This window comes from Monodon monoceros, unplaced genomic scaffold (assembly GCF_005190385.1).
Source record: "Monodon monoceros isolate NGI ecotype Baffin Bay Population unplaced genomic scaffold, NGI_Narwhal_1 Super_Scaffold_3, whole genome shotgun sequence".
NCBI classification, from domain to species: Eukaryota; Metazoa; Chordata; class Mammalia; order Artiodactyla; family Monodontidae; genus Monodon; species Monodon monoceros.
In genome coordinates this window covers 64,974,620-64,991,729 of record NW_021703780.1, presented here as the reverse complement: position 1 = coordinate 64,991,729, position 17,110 = coordinate 64,974,620, and the positions used below count along the sequence as shown (strand labels likewise).

At 55.6% G+C, this 17,110-nt stretch overlaps 4 protein-coding genes across 9 annotated transcripts in view; 3 read left to right on the top strand and 1 right to left on the bottom strand.

Annotated features, from left to right (window-relative positions):
- CACNA2D2 (calcium voltage-gated channel auxiliary subunit alpha2delta 2) overlaps nt 1-1,291 on the top strand; it is a 138,238-nt gene extending 136,947 nt beyond the window's left edge. For 3 of the 5 annotated variants that reach the window (XM_029242943.1, XM_029242942.1, XM_029242940.1), the window contains 3 exons: nt 80-189; nt 277-359; nt 479-1,291. In XM_029242943.1, coding sequence (XP_029098776.1) covers nt 80-189; nt 277-359; nt 479-619 — 334 coding nt within the window. In that variant the 3' untranslated portion in view covers nt 620-1,291. Of the gene's footprint in view, nt 1-79 lie in introns of all 5 variants that reach the window. The other 2 variants (XM_029242944.1, XM_029242939.1) reach the window with 2 other exon arrangements.
- Nucleotides 1,292-4,847: 3,556 nt separating this feature from the next.
- On the top strand, nt 4,848-10,923 carry TMEM115 (transmembrane protein 115). 2 transcript variants are annotated; one of them, XR_003796721.1, is made up of 3 exons: nt 4,853-6,146; nt 9,164-9,604; nt 10,818-10,923. XR_003796721.1 is itself a non-coding variant. In XM_029242937.1 (2 exons), the coding sequence occupies exons 1-2, from the start codon at nt 5,296-5,298 to the stop codon at nt 9,366-9,368; spliced, it is 1,056 nt and encodes a 351-aa protein (XP_029098770.1). In that variant the 5' UTR covers nt 4,848-5,295; the 3' UTR covers nt 9,369-9,961. The 2 variants fall into 2 exon arrangements, 1 of the variants encoding a protein (XP_029098770.1); XM_029242937.1 differs by lacking the exon at nt 10,818-10,923 and having other exon boundaries at nt 4,848-6,146; nt 9,164-9,961.
- LOC114907369 (cytochrome b561 domain-containing protein 2) lies at nt 10,771-13,568 on the bottom strand. The gene is made up of 4 exons (XM_029242938.1): nt 13,379-13,568; nt 12,807-12,955; nt 12,296-12,333; nt 10,771-11,601 (listed from the first exon to the last, which is right to left on the bottom strand). The coding sequence occupies exons 2-4, from the start codon at nt 12,931-12,933 to the stop codon at nt 11,098-11,100; spliced, it is 669 nt and encodes a 222-aa protein (XP_029098771.1). The 5' UTR covers nt 12,934-12,955; nt 13,379-13,568; the 3' UTR covers nt 10,771-11,097.
- On the top strand, nt 13,297-16,907 carry NPRL2 (NPR2 like, GATOR1 complex subunit). The gene is made up of 11 exons (XM_029242936.1): nt 13,297-13,768; nt 14,298-14,389; nt 14,491-14,659; nt 14,828-14,936; nt 15,310-15,446; nt 15,538-15,635; nt 15,755-15,791; nt 15,910-16,003; nt 16,079-16,196; nt 16,462-16,604; nt 16,691-16,907. The coding sequence occupies exons 1-11, from the start codon at nt 13,691-13,693 to the stop codon at nt 16,756-16,758; spliced, it is 1,143 nt and encodes a 380-aa protein (XP_029098769.1). The 5' UTR covers nt 13,297-13,690; the 3' UTR covers nt 16,759-16,907.
- The last annotated feature ends 203 nt before the right edge of the window (nt 16,908-17,110 follow it).

Genomic DNA, 17,110 nt, shown 5'->3' with positions numbered 1-17,110 from the left:
GGGGAGGGGAGGGGAGGGGAGGGGAGGGGCGGCGGGGTGGGGCGAACCTCAGCGCCCCGCCTTTCTGTGCTGCCTCCAGGCTCTTCCACGCGCAGAGACTCACCCACACCAACCTTCTCTTCGTGGTGGCAGAGAAGCCGCTGTGCAGCCAGTGTGAGGCTGGCCGGCTGCTGCAGAAGGAGACACACTGTATCCTTCCCGCGCTGCTCCCCGGCCCCTCCCGCCCAGCGCGTTTCCTCCGTGCCGCCGCCCCCTTGACTCCCCACCCATGCCCAGCGGACGGCCCGGAGCAGTGTGAACTGGTGCAGAGACCGCGATACCGGAGAGGCCCACACATCTGCTTCGACTACAACGCCACGGTGAGGAGGGGGGCGGCGGCCTTGACCTGCAGCTCCCCTGCCCCAGGGCTAGTGCGGCCCTGCGCACCCCCTGCCCCCCCAGCCCGGGCAGACCGGCTGCTCCTTGTCTCTTTCCACAGGAAGATACCTCAGACTGCGGCCGCGGAGCCTCTTTCCCACCGTCGTTGGGCGTCTTGGTGTCCCTGCAGCTGCTGCTCCTCTTGAGCCTGCCTCCCCGGCCGCAGCCTCAAGTCCACGCCCACCCTTCTCGCCGCCTCTGAGTGCCCCCTCCCCCCACCAGGCCTCCCCGCCGCTCCCCTCGCCCCACACTTCCCACCTTAGAGCCTCGCCCCCCTCCCTCACTGAAGGACCTGAGTGCGTCTGGCCCCGAGAATCTGCGCCTTGGAGTGGGGGGGGGGGTGCCGAAGGAAGGCGCCGCAGGTCTTTGGCCCCCAAGCCACGTCTGGCTGCTGAACTGTCAGAGTGTCCCCAGACCCCTCATTCCCACTGGACTCACCCACCCCGGAGGGCTGGGCCAGGGAGGCCACAGTACTGGTGCCAAACCAGACCTCCACTGCCCGCCCTGCCCCGAGGCTCCCTTTGTGTGGAAGACCTAGGTCTTGCCCCAGCTGGACTCCTCTAACCTGGCCCTTCTGCTACACCCAGGACTAAATCTGGGAATAATGGAGGAAATTGAGATGGGCAGTTTGAGGCCTGTGCATCCCAGCTTAAGTCCTGGCAGGAGAGAGGTCCTGGGGCAGCCCCCAATGAGCTCCTGCCTCTCTCAGGCCTACAGCCACCTGTCCCTCCCCAAGCCCGGCAGGTGGCAGGACAGTGACAGTGACACCGGCTAAGACTCAACCCCATACACACCTGGAGCCCTGAGGGCAGAAACTGGACTCCGACATACCCAGGAGGGCACACACACAGACGTGCACAGACACACACACCCTGGGGTGGGGTGAGGGTGGGGGCTCACAAAGCCTTATACGGGGTGAGGGGTTGGTAGGAGGTTGGCATGTGCGCACACTCCATCTCCTGCTCACCGTCCGCCTCTTATGTGACCTGTAACCCAGCTGGTCCCCCATCTGTAAAGCTGAATGTCAAAACAGTGCCAAATGCTGGGGCAAAGGGTGAAGACTCCTGTCCTGACCTAGCCGCCAGTGTCCCCTTATTGCCCCTGACCCTGCCAGGTGCTCATTGTAACCATTTCTCACTAGTGTCAGGCCCCCAGTGGGACCACATGCCACTGCCTGCACCCCTCAGCAGAGGAACTCTCACCAGGCATCACCCTTTGCCTTAGCGGGGGTGACTTGATTACTTCTAGCTGGGTCATCCCACCCCCAATCTGCCCCTTATACACTCAGGCCTGTCTCTTTCCCACTCACACACTCCCTGGCCAAACTGCTCCTCCCTGCTGAACACACACTTGCACATACATATACACACTCTGTGCACATACACAGGCTGGGCCTGGGAACATCTCTTCACACCATTCATTCTGGTCATTTCTTGCAAAGGCATCCCAGCCTGGGGGCCATTGGGGGACTGAGGGCAGGGGGATATGGCCATAGGGCTCAGATGGACTGGGAGGAGGGGGGGAGGGTGATACATTAATTAATGGCTCCGTTAATTAATGTCACGTTGCTTGTCGCTTTCTCAGTGTGTGTGTATGGTCCATGCCCACTGCTGGTGCCAGGGTGGGCACCCATGCTGTACACCCAGCCTAGATGCCAGCCATGTCTTGCAGGGGCGTGTGTGTAACTGTAGTGTAGTCAGGTGCTCAATGGAGAATATAAAAATAAAGAAAGAAACATATACAGATAAATTAATATATATTTTAAGTTTAAAAAACAGAAAAGCAGACAAAGCAATCCCCATCAGGTAGTTGTCAAACCCCCAGCTGGGTCTGATCCTTCTCATCACCCACCCGACCTGGCTGTCCCCTCACCTCGGGCTTGGGGGATCTGTGGGGGACTGGGGGGCCATTTCCTTTTATCTGCCCTTTTTTTTTGGTTGTTCTATTTTGTACAGACAAGTCAGAAAAACAACAGCGACAAAAAAGTCAAGAAACTTTGTAAAATATTGTGTGTGTGATTCCTTGTAAAATATTTTCAAATGGTTTATTACAAAAGATCAGTTATTAAATAATGTTCATATTTTCACTTCAAATGGTTCCCATACACTGTCTCTGCCCTGGAGTGAGGACTGGGTGGCTTGAAGACAGGTGGCCATGACCTCAGAGCCCCACTTACCACTTAATTGGGAGTGAAGGCCATAGCAATCCAGGTCTCTGGTGGGTGGAGGGCATGACGCTTCCCAGGCCTCCTAAGTGCTAGATCCTTGACATCCTTTGTCTTGTATAATCTTCTCAAAAGCCTCCAGGAAAAACTGTCTTTAAAAAAAAAAAGTCTCCCAGAGGCTCAAGGCCAAGACTGTGGAGGAAAGAAGATGGAGATGAGATGCAGGCTTCTAGCCAATAGGATCAGACTACCAGGGCCTACGCAGGTCCTCCAGGTGGAGCAAAGAGTGAATACCTGGCCCAAGTCCATGACTTCGTGCTTGAGGGCCAGTGCTGCTGTCCAGAGGAGGCCAAGGTCTGGCCCACCCACAAGCATGATGGCTGCTCCTTCCCAGCCCAGAGGAGGCCTGGTGCTGTCAGTGGCCACTGCTGCTCACGCTGGAACACAGCTCTGAGTCCATTTCAGTAAATCTCGGGCCTCCCTCTGGCAAGCCCTACACCCTTGTTCACTTTAATCCCAACTCTCTTAATAGTCAATCCTATTCTGTGTGACCTTCGAGTTTCTTTTCAACGGGAAAGACTTATAACCACCAGTGCAGAGATTTCCCAGTACTACTGACACTTGCTCTCTTACAGTACACACTCCACACTATGTACTCACCCTGTGCTGAGTACTCACCACACATTAGAGTTGGATATTAGTTTATCTCCATACCGCAGATGAGCAAATTGAGACTTAGGAGAAATCCTTTCTCCCAGATGCAAGAAACCAGCAAAGGTTTTGGAAATGAGGTGGCCTGTGGCTTGGGGACCTTGGATGCTAAATAAATAAAAGAGGGCATTCCAGGTCTTAGTGAAGACACCTTTCCTCACCCTCTGCAAGGGTTGGCCACAGAGCAAAGCCTAACTAGCAACCCCTGAGGCAGCTCCCATGCTCCGCAACAGCCCCAGAGGTCCTGGGGTAGACCTGCCATGTAAAATACAGAACATCCAATCAAATTTGGAATTTCAGATAATCAATGAATATTCTTCAGTATGTTCCCAACATTGCATGGGACATAACTATGCTAAAAATTGAAGACATGCTTATACTGAAAAAATTATTCATTGTTTAACTGAAATGCTAATTGAGCGCCCTGTATTTTGATTTGCTATATCTGGCAACCCTACCCTGGGGTGGCATGCAGCAGGAACCCAGAGCCCAAAGGTAAAGGAAAGCAACACCTTTTGTGATCTGGAAGGCTGTGCACACGTCGGCAGTTGTACTGAGATCAGTGGCAGAAAGGAAGGGATTCTGCACTTTATAAATGTACTTTGTCATACATTTATTTTATAATTTTAATTATATGCATATTTAAAAAAATTTATTTTAATTATATGCATATTTAAAAAAATAACTCAATATACAAAAAACAAAAATCAGTTTTGCACAGGACACAACCTACCTGAAGCCACCGTTGCAGTGAGGTGGAGACCCAAGGCCAGCCTGACCCAAGTTTGTGGAGAGACCTCTCTCTTCAGGTTCAGCGATTGACTGTGGTGAGGAAGAGAGTCACTAAGGGAAGTCCAGTCTCACCCCTTTGGGGGCTGGAGATCCGAGTTCCGGTATGGGCTCCACCTCATTTGTAACAAGGGCAGCCTGGGCAACACACTCACTGAGCACCCAGGGTGGACTGGCATTGTACACGCCAGTCCCCTTAGATCCTCACGGTAGGTCCTGTCATCATCCCCATTTTACTGTCCATGAAACTGTGTTTCAACAAAGTTCGGGAATTTGGCCATTGTCACACAGCCACCAAAACGCAGAGCAAGAATTCCAACCTGGGTCAGGCACACACCAGACCGCGGAAGTTCCAGGAGTTCGCGCCCCCTGGACCATCCAACATTCCTACCTGCACACCTGCCCACTAGGACACACCCACTCAGATAAACAGGCACACACTGAGCCAATCCTTCCGGGAAATTCAGCACGCGCGTGGCCTGCAACTGTGCTGCCGCCGGTACCCGCTGCTCTCCAGAGGTTAGCGATGCCCGTTCACCCTCCCCCACCTCTGGAGAACCGACGGAAACGGTCCTGAGAACTACAACTCCCAAGCACACCCTCCTCTTCCGGCGCACAGCCTCCTGGGACTTGTTGTTCTACCCAGAACCCTGATATCCGCCGGTCCCGGCTCCGGCCGAGGACTCCATGTCCCAGCATGCCGCGGAACCGCAAGGCCGACGTTCAGAGGGCATCCTGCAGCCTCTCCGGGCGCGCAGGCGCAGCGCCGCTGTTTGTCGGCGCCTGAGAAGGGAGGAGGTACGGTTGAAGCCGAGGCCGAGGCGGAGCTGACAAGACTTGACTCCGACCCAGCACCAGCCTCCAGTCCCGCGTCGACCGTAGGGCCCCAGAGTGGATGGAGAAGATCGAGCCCTGAGATCACCGCCATTCCGGTCGGCGCGGTGGCCACACAGAGCAGGCAGTTAGGCGTGCCTAAGCTGCCCAAGGTCTTCCCTCAGATCCCCGGCGAGGGGCCTAGGGCCCGGCCCCGCGACCAGGCCCGGCTCTGCCCTTTAGGACCGGAGTCGACCCGACCGGAAGTGGAGCTTTCACCGGGGCCATAGGCCAGTGACTAGGTCGGACCCGGGCCTCCCGTCGGGGCCGGACTGGGACGAGGCCCCGGGGAGGCCCCTAGCCCACTAAACCCTTTCCTAAGGCCGACGCCCGCCAGGAAGATGCAGCGCGCCCTACCGGGCGCCCGCCAACACTTGGGGGCCATCCTGTCCAGCGCCAGCGTGGTGGTGAAGGCTCTGTGCGCTGCGGTACTATTCCTCTACCTGCTGTCCTTCGCCGTGGACACGGGCTGCCTGGCGGTCACCCCAGGCTACCTCTTTCCACCCAACTTCTGGATCTGGACCCTGGCCACCCATGGGCTGATGGAACAGCATGTGTGGGATGTGGCCATCAGCCTGGCCACAGTGGTGGTGGCTGGACGTTTGCTGGAGCCCCTCTGGGGGGCCTTGGAGCTGCTCATCTTCTTCTCAGTGGTGAACGTGTCAGTGGGGCTACTGGGGGCCTTCGCCTACCTCCTCACCTACATGGCTTCCTTCAACTTGGTGTACCTTTTCACTGTCCGCATCCACGGCGCCCTGGGCTTCCTAGGTGGTGTCCTGGTGGCACTCAAGCAAACCATGGGGGACTGTGTGGTCCTGCGAGTGCCTCAGGTGCGTGTCAGTGTGGTGCCCATGCTGCTCTTGGGGCTGCTGCTGCTGCTGCGGCTGGCCACACTGCTCCAGAGCCCAGCGCTGGCCTCCTATGGCTTTGGGCTGATCTCCAGTTGGGTGTATCTTCGCTTCTACCAGCGCCATAGCCGAGGCCGAGGCGACATGGCCGACCACTTTGCCTTTGCCACCTTCTTCCCTGATATCCTGCAGCCTGTGGTGGGGCTGTTGGCGAACTTGGTGCATGGCCTCCTGGTGAAGGTAAAGATATGCCAGAAGACAGTGAAGCGCTATGATGTGGGTGCCCCATCCTCCATCACCATCAGCCTCCCAGGCACAGACCCTCAAGACGCAGAGCGGAGAAGGTACTGTGGAATCTTCCAAAACCTTGTCGAGCTAGGATAGTATTATTAATCAAGTCACATTCCATCTGTTGAGGTGCTTGCTGTATGTAGGCTGGCAGCCTACAGTCAGATGTCGGGGCGGATTCAGAAAGAGAGAAAAGCCAGCTTGTGGCCTGGAGCTCAGCATTTAAGTGTCTGGGCTGCAGGAGGTGCTTTCCAAAATTAGGGAGTAAAAGTGGCCTTTCTCACCACTCAGGCCCCTTAAGTTTCAAGAAATGCCCTGCTTCCTTTTGAGCTGTGTGAGGGGCAAATGGAGATCCAGGTACACGTAACCCTGGCCTTGTCTCAGAATCTCCAAATCCTAGACACTGGTCCTGTGGGAGCCAGAAACAACCTGCTGGTCCTTCTTCCCCTGTGAGAGAGGGACAGAGAAGGAAACATGGGATCCTTAAGAGATGGTCTGGGCCACCCTAGTTTCCAAACGCTGGACTACACCCTCTTCCTGAGCCTTAATTCAGATGTTGTGCTTCTCTCCCGCTTATTTATTGAGAGGGAAGCCTGGGGTATAACTAGACTTAGACACGCCCCCTCACCCCCACCACCCCCGCCTACTCTGGCAGGCATGTGTCACCAAACCCAGGGGACAGCCACATGACCCACCGAGGGAGCCTGCTGACCGCACCAGGAAGTGGAGACAACCTTTTCATTATCTGTAAACCAAGCCATCTGCACCATCAGGAATCCCAACTGAATTATTCACTGAATGCACCTTGGCCAGGGCAGGACAGATCTTTTTTAATCCATCTCTTTCTGTCTCTCCCAGGTCTGTGGACTTACCAGAGTGGTCACAGCTCTGTTTCCAACATTATTCTTTGTTTTTTTTAATTTTATTTATTATTTTTGGCTGCGTCGGGTCTTCATCGCTTCGCGCGGGCTTTCTGTAGCTGCGGCGAGCGGGGGCTACTCTTCATTGCAGTGCGCGGGCTTCTCTTGTTGCAGAGCACAGGCTCTAGGCGCATGGGCTTCAGTAGTTGTGGCTCGTGGGCTCTAGAGCACAGGCTCAGTAGTTGTGGCGCACAGGCTAAGTTGCTCCACAGCATGTGGGATCCTCCCTGGCCAGGGATCGAACCCGTGTCCCCTGCATTGGCAGGCGGATTCGTAACCACTGCGCCACCAGAAGCCCCCTCAATATTATTTTTGAGTGTTTTTTTTGATGCAGTTACTTGAGTAGTGAAATTTAGAGCAGGCTCTGTTCATACTGTCTGCATTTGTCAAAGCCTTCTGCTTTTGCTCACCTGTGAAATGAGTTCTTAGCAGGCAGCTTTATGAATTCAGCTGGAGTTGTCCCTGTGCTTACTCTCCACTGGGGCTGTGGAGTGTGGGCCACACCCCTTTCTTGAAGGAGTTTCCAGCTGGGGAAGGCCACAGATTACTATGGTCCAAGGTGGCAGGTGTTGAAAAGTACACACGGCATGCTGCAGAACTTAATTGTGGGCTCTACAGTTTGTGTCTCTGTGGCTGATGAATCCTAAAGACCGAGGTCTCTATTAACCTTATCCAGTGGAGGCAATGCGGTCAGGAGGGCTGGGCCTGGTAGAAACTGAGCTGTCTTCAGAGCTGTTCAGGTGATCCCAGGCCACAGTGGTGGCCCCTCCCACAGTGGAGATCTTGGATTGTTAGGGTTGGCTGAACATTCAAAAAACCTCTACGCAGCCCCAAGAAAATGGACAGGTGGAGGCAGACTGGGGTGGGGGGTGTCAGGAAGTGGGTTCTTGGCATAGTCTTGTGGTTGTTACCTTGCTTGGGGATGGGGGTTACTCCACCAACCAGTTTGACATCTTGCTGCGTGCCATTCCCTGACCCAAAGAGCTAGTGATAGTGGGAGGCAGGGGTTCCTACCTTTGACCCTTGTGAGGGAGTGATTAGCGTGCCACCATCTCTCTACCTTGGCAGGCTTTAAACAGAATTGACAAGGCAGTCTCCAGAATGGGAGCCTGGGTCGCAGCATCCTGTCTGTGCCAAGTTGCCATGGTGCCAGGCTGGAGGACAGGGTGGAAGTGTGCTGGGGCTTTCTGTGCCTATGTTGTTGTTGTCCCTCTTGTCATGTTCCCTGGCATGGTGGAGATTTTGGTTTTCTGCTGGAACATGGAAGGCTATACAGGTCCCCCATGCTGGTGGCACAGACTTGGAGGCATCAGGGATCCACAGTGACCACTAGTAAAAGTGTTACCTGGCAGCATGGGCATCCCAACTCCTGGTGGGCAGGGTCCCAAGTGCACGTATATACTTTCTTCTAGCGAACTTTCCCACCTCCCCGCAGAGTGGGGTCTCCAGGGGTCTGCCCAGTGAAACCAGTAGGCTCTGGCCTGTGCCCTACCCACATGGATTGTTTCTCCTTCCTCTCCTCCTGCTAGGACGCTGTGTGTTCCTGCTCTAACACAGGTCCTGGTGGGTTTGGAGATTCTTCTCGGAAGGAGAATATTAGAGTCAGTTAGGAGGGGTGAGCTGACCCAGGTTGGCCCTGCTTCCCGGGCTGAGAGCCAAGGCAGGTGCTTGAGTTCCAAACTTCCCCACAGACCCTTGCCAGGGGGCTCAAAATACTCCTAACAAGGAGAGGGGGAGAAGTAATGCCTTGAATGTGATGCCAGTGCCCAGCAGAAACTCACATGTCCAGGGACTTGCCCTTCCACCTGTCTTCCCAGGGACACCAGCTTTGCCCAACCTTAGGCACCATCCTCAGAACCATTCCTGGGGCTGGCCTGTGGGCAGGCTGGCAGGCACCCAGCTGGCCTTCTCAGCCTGGAGGTGCCCCAGCTATGGAAGGAAGGCCCTACAGCCTTTGGGTCCTCATTCTGATGGCAGAGTGTGCCCTAATCCAATCCCTGTGGAGCCCTGGGCCCTGTATGGGGAAGGAGAACCCATAGGGTTCTGAGAGAGGAGTGTGAGCAGTACGGCATGTCAGTTTCCTGGGGGAAAGAGTGCAGGGCATGAGCCAAGTTCAGATCCCAAGTGACCTGTCATCTTTCCCCTGGCCCCAGGCAACTGGCTCTGAAGGCCCTCAACGAGCGGTTGAAGCGAGTGGAGGACCAGTCCGTCTGGCCCAGCATGGAAGACGATGAAGAGGAGGCTGGGGCCAAGGTGGATAGCCCTCTGCCGTCAGACAAGGCCCCCACGCTCCCAGGGAAGGGGCCTGTCCCAGAATCCAGCCTGATCACCTTTGAGGCAGCTCCCCCGAAGCTGTAACTCTAGACCACCTTGAGTGTAGCACCTCTTCTCCCAAGCCCCCCTTGACACACTCTCAGCTACTCCAGGGCACTGACTGCTCTGAGGAGAGGGAAGAAGGCCTGCTGGGGGTTGCCACAGACTTCTGCTATTTCTCGCCAACACTACCCAGGATTCTTGCTACCTGGTTCCAACTCCAGACAACCACTATGCCAGGCATGGGGCCTCTGAAGCACAGCCAGCCCAGGCCATCTGAGGTAAGACTGTACCTCAGCAGGCAGCCTCAGGCAAGTGGCTGCAGGGGCACTGGTGCCATGGCTCCTAAGCCAACCCTCACACCTGATACTGGTTGCCGAGAGCCCTGAGCCAAGGCAAGGATTTGCCAAAAACATTCTGGGGGTCCAGCCAGTGCAGGAGCCAGTGCAGGGCTGTACATCCCTGCCCGCCCACAAAGAGACTACATTCATGTCAAGATTTCTGATTCCCTCTGCTGTGGCCATAGCTGCTTCTGGGCCAGAACAGTCACAGCTCCCAGGTATTTTCTACAGGACCACTTGAGTGGGCAGCCAAGCCCAGCCTCGCAGTATCAATAAAGCAGTTCTTTGAGGTATGGCTCCTGGGCTCTGTTAGACCACCTTGTGCAGGCCCCTCATCATGCTCAACTGCAGAGTTAGACAGGGACTTAACTCTAGGTTCAAGGGCTTGGTCACCAAAGCTACTCCAGCTGGATAAAAAGCCCATTGCCCTCATCCCCTTCCCCCCATCACACTCCCCCTTGCCTCACCACCACATGCCCACTGTCAAGCAGTCTTCCCAGAGCTGTCACCTCAGGCTCTTACTTACTTTCTGCCTCCCTGCACTACCTGGTGAAGGAGGCCCTGCCTGGAGGACCTGATAATTAAGCGCCTCTCTATCATAAGGAGTTGTTCTTATCCATGGCTCACCTCCAAGACAGAGTGCTCAGGGCCTGACACCTAGGGAGGCAGCCCATCCCCAGCTCCCATCCTGTCATTGCCCAGATTTGACCACCACAGTCTAGAAACTCCAACATAGCAGCTGGGAGACTGAAATACAGCCGCACCATTCACAGCTACAGCCCTCGGGCCTGCTAGGGCCCTGGGTGGCATGGGGTGCTTAGCCAGATCCGGGGGGCTAGTGTGCCGGGAGAGCCTTAGCCCCTCAGTGAGCAGCCAGGGATGGGTCCCCATCTTGCCCAGCTGCCCATTTTTTCATGCTGATGGCATTAGCAAGAACTATCCCCAGCTTTGGACTGTTCCTCCCATCCAGTCTTTTCAGTCTTAATATATATATATATATATTTGGCTGCGCCTCACGGCACGTGGGATCAAACCCACGCCCCCTGCATTGGAAGTGCGGAGTCTTAACCACCAGACCACCGGGAAAGTCCCTTCAGTCTCTTTTAAAATTTTATTTTACTTTTTTCTCTTATCTCATTTCTGGACATACCAGCACAAGTTGAGTTGCTGTGGGCAGGGGGCAGTCTTGAAACCCAACTTCATCCAGACACATGATCCATAAACTCCTCTGGGATGGCAGAGAAAGAAGGAAAGGAGAGGTACTCCAGCATGAGGAGCAAGTAATAGTGTCACACAAAGGACTCCGGCTACCCGTGACCGCACCAGTGCCTGAGGTGTCCCGTGACCAAGTCAACTGAGAGAGTCCAGGAGGTCTCAGCCCCGGCTACCACACTGAGGGGCAAATCCAGGGTTCCCCTGGTTCTGGGAAGAGCTCATGGCTGGATCCTCTTGCGGTACAGGTAGGCGTTGCTCACCTGGTTCATAATGACCAAGCTGGTAACGACAGGGCATAGCACAGCCAGGTACCAGACCCCACCAGTGACTGTGGCAGTGAACCAGAGTGAGTACATGCCCAACAAGAGGCTGGCACTACCCAGAAGGTAGCCCACCAACCCAGAAGTGGCATGGTACAGCTTGAGCTTGGCCAGGGGCCATCGAGGCAGCAATTTGGGGTAGAGCAGCCCCACCCCACCTGAGCACTGCAGCCCTGCCCACAGCACAGCTAGCAGCCCTGCCCGCCCATGCCACGTGGCCAGGTGGGCTTTGCCAAGCTGTTCCTTGTGAAGGATGACAAGGCCCAGGCCCAGCAGTGCACACAGCAGGGCTAGCAGCTGCAGAACCCAGTGGCAGCGTGCTCGGCCCTTCCGCGAGAGGGAGCGCAGCAGCGAACTCTCAGGAGAGAACACCAGCAGTGCCTCGGTCATCAGGAAAGAGAACTGGGGAGACAGGGATGGGACACTAAATGAGAGTGCTGCCCAGCAGAAGGGAAGAAAGCTTTAGATATAACCTAAGCTGCCAGCTAGTGTGGGCAGATTCCGCTTCATTCTCTCCCCACTAACGAGTATCTATTTGGTGGCACAAGAGTGGAGAACTCCATCTGGGACAGAACATCTGCTCTGAGTAACCAGCAAGAGGTACCTCTCCACACTGCTTCTAGGTGCTATTCTGAAATGTCATCTCTGCTGTGCTACCCAGCAAACACAAGGTTTGAGATGTGGCAGTTATAAATGATTCACAAGCTTTGTTTTTCTGACACAGGACTGGATACAATTTCTTGACAAGAGTTGGCCACATGGGTGCACTGTTTCAGGAGAATTAGGTGCATCACTATAAATTAAGGTGAAAAGGGACACAGGTATACCCAAATGCATATTCTAAGCCTCCTGCCTGGAGGTGGACGAAGCCTCATTTTGTGCTTAGACAAACCCATTTGCCCTGCATCTCGAATACTCTAGTTCAAGCGTGGGATATAAACTATAGGCAGGAGTTGGAGCATACAGTGCATCTAACCCCACATCCCATTACTCCAAACAGATATTAAGTGTTCATTAACATTTAGAGGGCGCTAAGACCACCACCCATGGCTATGCTCCCTCCCATCCCTAAGAGCTGGCCAGGCCCACTACTTACAGCCAGAGACATAAGCACAGGGTGCCAGGAGAAGAGACCTGGAATGAGAAGAGGAAGCCTCGTGAAGCTGAAGCAAGAAGAACCCAGCCACGCCAATCCCCACAGGCTGAGGAGTATGAGTAGCTCATCGCCCAAGGAGGTGCTGCCAAAATGCAAGCCCCTTCTTGCTGCAACAAACTGACCCCATACCTATCATCTCTTCCTGGACCCTCCCTGGATCAGAAGCCATGCTTTGCCACTCTTCTGGCAGTCCTCCCTCCTTCCCCCTGCACTTTGCAAGAGGCAGCTAAGTGGAGCACCAAGACAAGAGAAGCCAGGTACTCTATGGGACCTGGCCAAGCTGGCAGAGCCCCAACTCTCATCTATTCCACCCCACTTATTCCTCCAGCATAGCATGCCCCTCAGCCAACCAGGCCTTTCCCAGGAGTCAGATCCAAGGCTTACTATTGCCCCTGCTCCCCAGGAAAAGTGACACTTTCCTTCCCAAAAGTCAATTATGAATTCTACTTACTGGAGCCAGGCCTGGCAAGTACAGCCACAAAGATGGTGAAGCCCAGGGCCACAATGTGAGCAGCAGCCCCAGATGCAGTGCGCAGAGCTCGGTATATGTGCGACTCGGTCTCCACAGAAAGGGCCATGGTCAAGCAGGCCGGCTGTAGCCTGAAAGCATAGCAGAGTAAGCAAGGGTCTCTGGTGCCCGCTGTCCACTCCTTTCACTGGAGCAAGGGTTGCGGGGCAGGAATGCCACTCTCTTCCAAAAAGTTAAGGTAGGAAGGGACGGTACTAAGGCAGGCACCAGGAATAGTCGAGGACTGGTGGCCTGTCAGCGTGTACCCGCATCTGAATTGGCACTGATCACTGGCCCACCTTCCAGGTGAGATAGGCAAGGCCGTGTAATAGACTACAAATCCCAGCGTGCACCACGCCGTCGCCGGGCGGGGGCGCCTGCTGGAAGGGCGTGAAGCACTACGGGAATTGTAGTTCCCAGTTGCGTCGAAATTACGGCCTGAGTCCCTTTGCGCACAGCCTCCCCACCTGCCGCTGGCATGCTTCCCCTACACGCTAGGGATTCGCCTGCCTCACCCGCAGCGCCGACCTGACGAGGTGGTTCCCTCCCGAGAAAGTGGGTTACTCGGGGCTCTGCCGCGCGCCCTGCCGCTCCGTCGCGGAGCCTCTTAACTTCCGGGTGCGACGCCTCTCCATCCGGGACTTCCTGGGACAGTTCCCCGCAGCCACACGGCTGAGTCGCGCTGCACAGGCGCTGTTGAGCAGATGGCCTCACGGGTGTTCAGTGCGCAGGCGTGCTTGACCAGGCAGCCCAAACCTCCGGGCTGTTTCTGACAGGTGCTCCCAGGGACAGTGGCGCCAGCTACGGACCCCGGCCCCACTAGCGCCATGGGCAGTAGCTGCCGCATCGAATGCATATTCTTCAGCGAGTTCCACCCCACGCTGGGACCCAAGATCACCTATCAGGTGCCATCCGGGCTCGCGGGGCATGGGAGGCAAGGTAGAGGGACGCTCGGGGGAGTTCAGCCAGATGCCTGGAAGCGGTGGAACCCAGTGCCCCGTGCTGCACGCAGGCACGCCACCCCTTCATTCGCGGAAAATCGTGAACCAAAAGTATATTCAGACCCAGTCCCAGGCTCCCGGTGTGGCAAGGCAAACAAACATTCACATAGGCAGTGATTGTGGGAAATCGGGCTGTGGGGGCCCAGGGGAGGTGCCAGGTTCTACGAGAGGTGTGAGTGGTGATCCACTAGTATCCCTGGATGCATCGGAATTTAGGTGAGGCAGGAGTGTGCCAGGTGGAGGGTACAGCGTATGCAAAAGCCAGGAGGTAGGTGAGAACATAAGGTGTGTTTGGAAACACAGAAGAGTGGGCCTGGGTGGATGGGAGAGAGGAGAAACCCTGGAGAAGAGGGATTAGGTCTTGGGGCTCACCCTGTGTATTCCACCTAGTTATAAGGTCCACTAAGGGGATTCTTGTCACTCCCTTCCACAGGTCCCCGAGGACTTCATCTCCCGGGAGCTGTTTGACACCGTCCAGGTGTACATCATCACCAAGCCAGAGCTGCAGAATAAGCTCATCACTGTGTGAGGCCCTAGCTGGGGGGTTGGGAGGGTTCCCAGGAGGAGTGGAAAGACTTGGGGGTGAGAGGAGCCTGACTCTGTTCCCATCTGTTCCCCTCGTCCAGCACAGCCATGGAGAAGAAACTGATTGGCTGCCCCGTGTGCATCGAGCACAAGAAGTACAGCCGCAATGCCCTGCTCTTCAACCTAGGCTTCGTGTGTGATGCCCAGGCCAAGACTTGTGCCCTTGAGCCCATCGTCAAAAAGCTGGCTGGCTACCTGACCACACTGGAGGTATGCAACACGATGGCCTTGGGTGGATGGGCTTGGGTGGATGGGCAGGCAGAGTTAGGGAAGGTGTTCGCATGTCTCCAAAGCCCTCCAGACCCGGGAACCTTCCAGAGTAGGATGCCAGCCAAGGGTCCTGGGGTGTGCCCACCATGCTGTCCATGCTCCATCCAGCTAGAGAGCAGCTTCGTGTCCACGGAGGAGAGCAAACAGAAGTTGGTGCCCATCATGACCATCTTGCTGGAGGAGCTAAATGCCTCAGGCCGGTGCACTCTGCCCATCGGTATGGCCCAGCCTCTGTAAGGACAGCAGAGGGGTCAAGGAGGGATGGGAAAGTGTCAGGGGAAGGTGAACCCAGTCAAGGACAAGACTTGTGAACAAATTGGTGGCCAGGAAATAGCCATGAGCTGAGCTGATGATGTCCAGGGCCCAGTGCGTGATGGGGCTGGAGAGGGGGAGGCCAGTAGAGCTCTCTAGCTCTGCTCCTTGGGCGTGTTCCTTCCCCTGTATGGACCTCAGTCTGTTGCTCCATAAAAGGGGAAGATGGCCCTACCCAGAGTCACCTGCCTGCCTCAAGGGTGGCTGGGAGGACTGGATGGTAATTGATGGCCTCTTGGAATAGATGGCACTGAGGATATGGGTGGGGTTCCCTGCAGATGAGTCTAACACCATCCACTTGAAGGTGATTGAGCAGCGGCCTGACCCTCCTGTGGCCCAGGAGTATGATGTGCCTGTCTTTACCAAAGACAAGGAGGATTTCTTCAACTCACAGTGGGACCTCACCACACAACAGGTATGCTAGCCCTCCCTGGCTATCATGACCTGCGGCTGGACACAGCCCTGGCCTCATCCCACCCCTACTGACCCTGCTCTTCCCTGCCCAGATCCTGCCCTACATTGATGGTTTCCGCCACGTCCAGAAGATCTCAGCCGAGGCAGACGTGGAGCTCAACCTAGTGCGCATCGCCATCCAGAACCTGCTGTGAGTGGGGAACAGTGACACTCAGGACAGGGTCGCCAGTCAGGAAGAGCCCAGGGGCCCTGAGTGTGGGAGCTGGGAAGGCATGGCCCTCAGAAGCTGAGCACAGCTATCTCCCCCAGGTACTACGGCGTTGTGACACTGGTGTCCATCCTCCAGGTAGGTGTGTCTGGGGTCTGATTAAATGGAGAATGGATCATGTGGCTGAGCCCAATTGGGGCTGTGTCAGACTTCCAAGTCCCTCACTCAGGCCCCTGTGCCTCCTGCTACCCTCCAGTACTCCAATGTGTACTGCCCGACGCCCAAGGTCCAGGATCTAGTAGATGACAAGTCCCTGCAGGAGGCGTGTCTATCCTACGTGACCAAGCAAGGTATTAGCAGGCTCTGGGGGAGGCCATCTCAGGGAGGGCAGGGCCACCTGGAGAGCTGATCCCTGATGCCTACAGGGCACAAAAGGGCCAGTCTCCGGGATGTGTTCCAGCTGTACTGCAGCCTGAGCCCTGGCACTACTGTGAGAGATCTCATTGGCCGCCACCCCCAACAGCTGCAGCACGTTGATGAACGGTCAGAGGGGGATCCCCTGGGGCATGGAAGGTTTGCCTGAGGGCAGGTACACTCTCTGTGTCTCTCCCGAGCCCTGGGTCAGAGAGAAAGCAGGAGATTCCTGATGAGCAGAATCATGTGGCACTGCTACTCCAGGAAGGCTTCCTGGAGGTGATGGGTTTGAAGTCCAGTCTGGTCACTGAAACAAAACTGGAGGGGAGACTGGCCTGGCTAGAAGGAGGCCTGGCCAGAGCATCACCCCTTTCTTCCTCAACCCTCACCCCAGGAAGCTGATCCAGTTCGGGCTTATGAAGAACCTCATCCGGCGACTACAGAAGTATCCCGTGCGGGTGTCTCGGGAGGAGCGGAGCCACCCTGCCAGGCTTTACACAGGCTGCCACAGTTACGATGAGATCTGCTGCAAGACAGGTAGAGGCAGGCAGGACCACTGAGGTGGGGTCAGGGCAGGGTGGCCAGGCCAAGGCTTCTGACCTCACCTCCACCACACCACCCAGGCATGAGCTACCAAGAGCTGGATGAACGGCTGGAAAATGACCCCAACATCATCGTCTGCTGGAAGTGAGGCTGGTGGCGGCTGGACCAGGCACACAGCTATGGCTATTCTCTCCTCCTAAGCCTTGCCTGGTGCATGAGGACTAGACCTACAAACTAGTCCATACTGTCTCAAAGTTAACCCTCATTTCTATAAATAAAGTCATCCATTTCAACCTACCTTTATTGAATACTGCCTCTGAGTCAGCCACCAGAGAGAACTTGCAGTGAAAGAAATAGCCATGGTCCGACGCCCTGGAGCACCATCTGGTGGCCAGAACCAACAATGGGCATGTAAAAGTGCCTGCTAATTATAAACTGAAATAAGTAGCCAGAAAGAATCAATGGGGAAGCTGAGATGAAAAGTGAGTTGGGATGGGAGC

Coding starts and splice junctions, on each gene's coding strand:
- NPRL2 (XM_029242936.1), top strand. CDS start 13,691: ATGGGCAGTAGCTGCCGCATCGAATGCATATTCTTCAGCGAGTTCCAC. Junction 15,447..15,537: donor GGGACCTCACCACACAACAG/GTATGCTAGCCC, acceptor TTCCCTGCCCAG/ATCCTGCCCTACATTGATGG. Junction 16,197..16,461: donor CTGCAGCACGTTGATGAACG/GTCAGAGGGGGA, acceptor CCCTCACCCCAG/GAAGCTGATCCAGTTCGGGC.
- LOC114907369 (XM_029242938.1), bottom strand. CDS start 12,933: ATGGCCCTTTCTGTGGAGACCGAGTCGCACATATACCGAGCTCTGCGC. Junction 12,334..12,806: donor ACTTGCCAGGCCTGGCTCCA/GTAAGTAGAATT, acceptor TTCTCATTCCAG/GTCTCTTCTCCTGGCACCCT. Junction 11,602..12,295: donor CTGTGCTTATGTCTCTGGCT/GTAAGTAGTGGG, acceptor CTGTCTCCCCAG/TTCTCTTTCCTGATGACCGA.
- TMEM115 (XM_029242937.1), top strand. CDS start 5,296: ATGCAGCGCGCCCTACCGGGCGCCCGCCAACACTTGGGGGCCATCCTG. Junction 6,147..9,163: donor CAAGACGCAGAGCGGAGAAG/GTACTGTGGAAT, acceptor CCCTGGCCCCAG/GCAACTGGCTCTGAAGGCCC.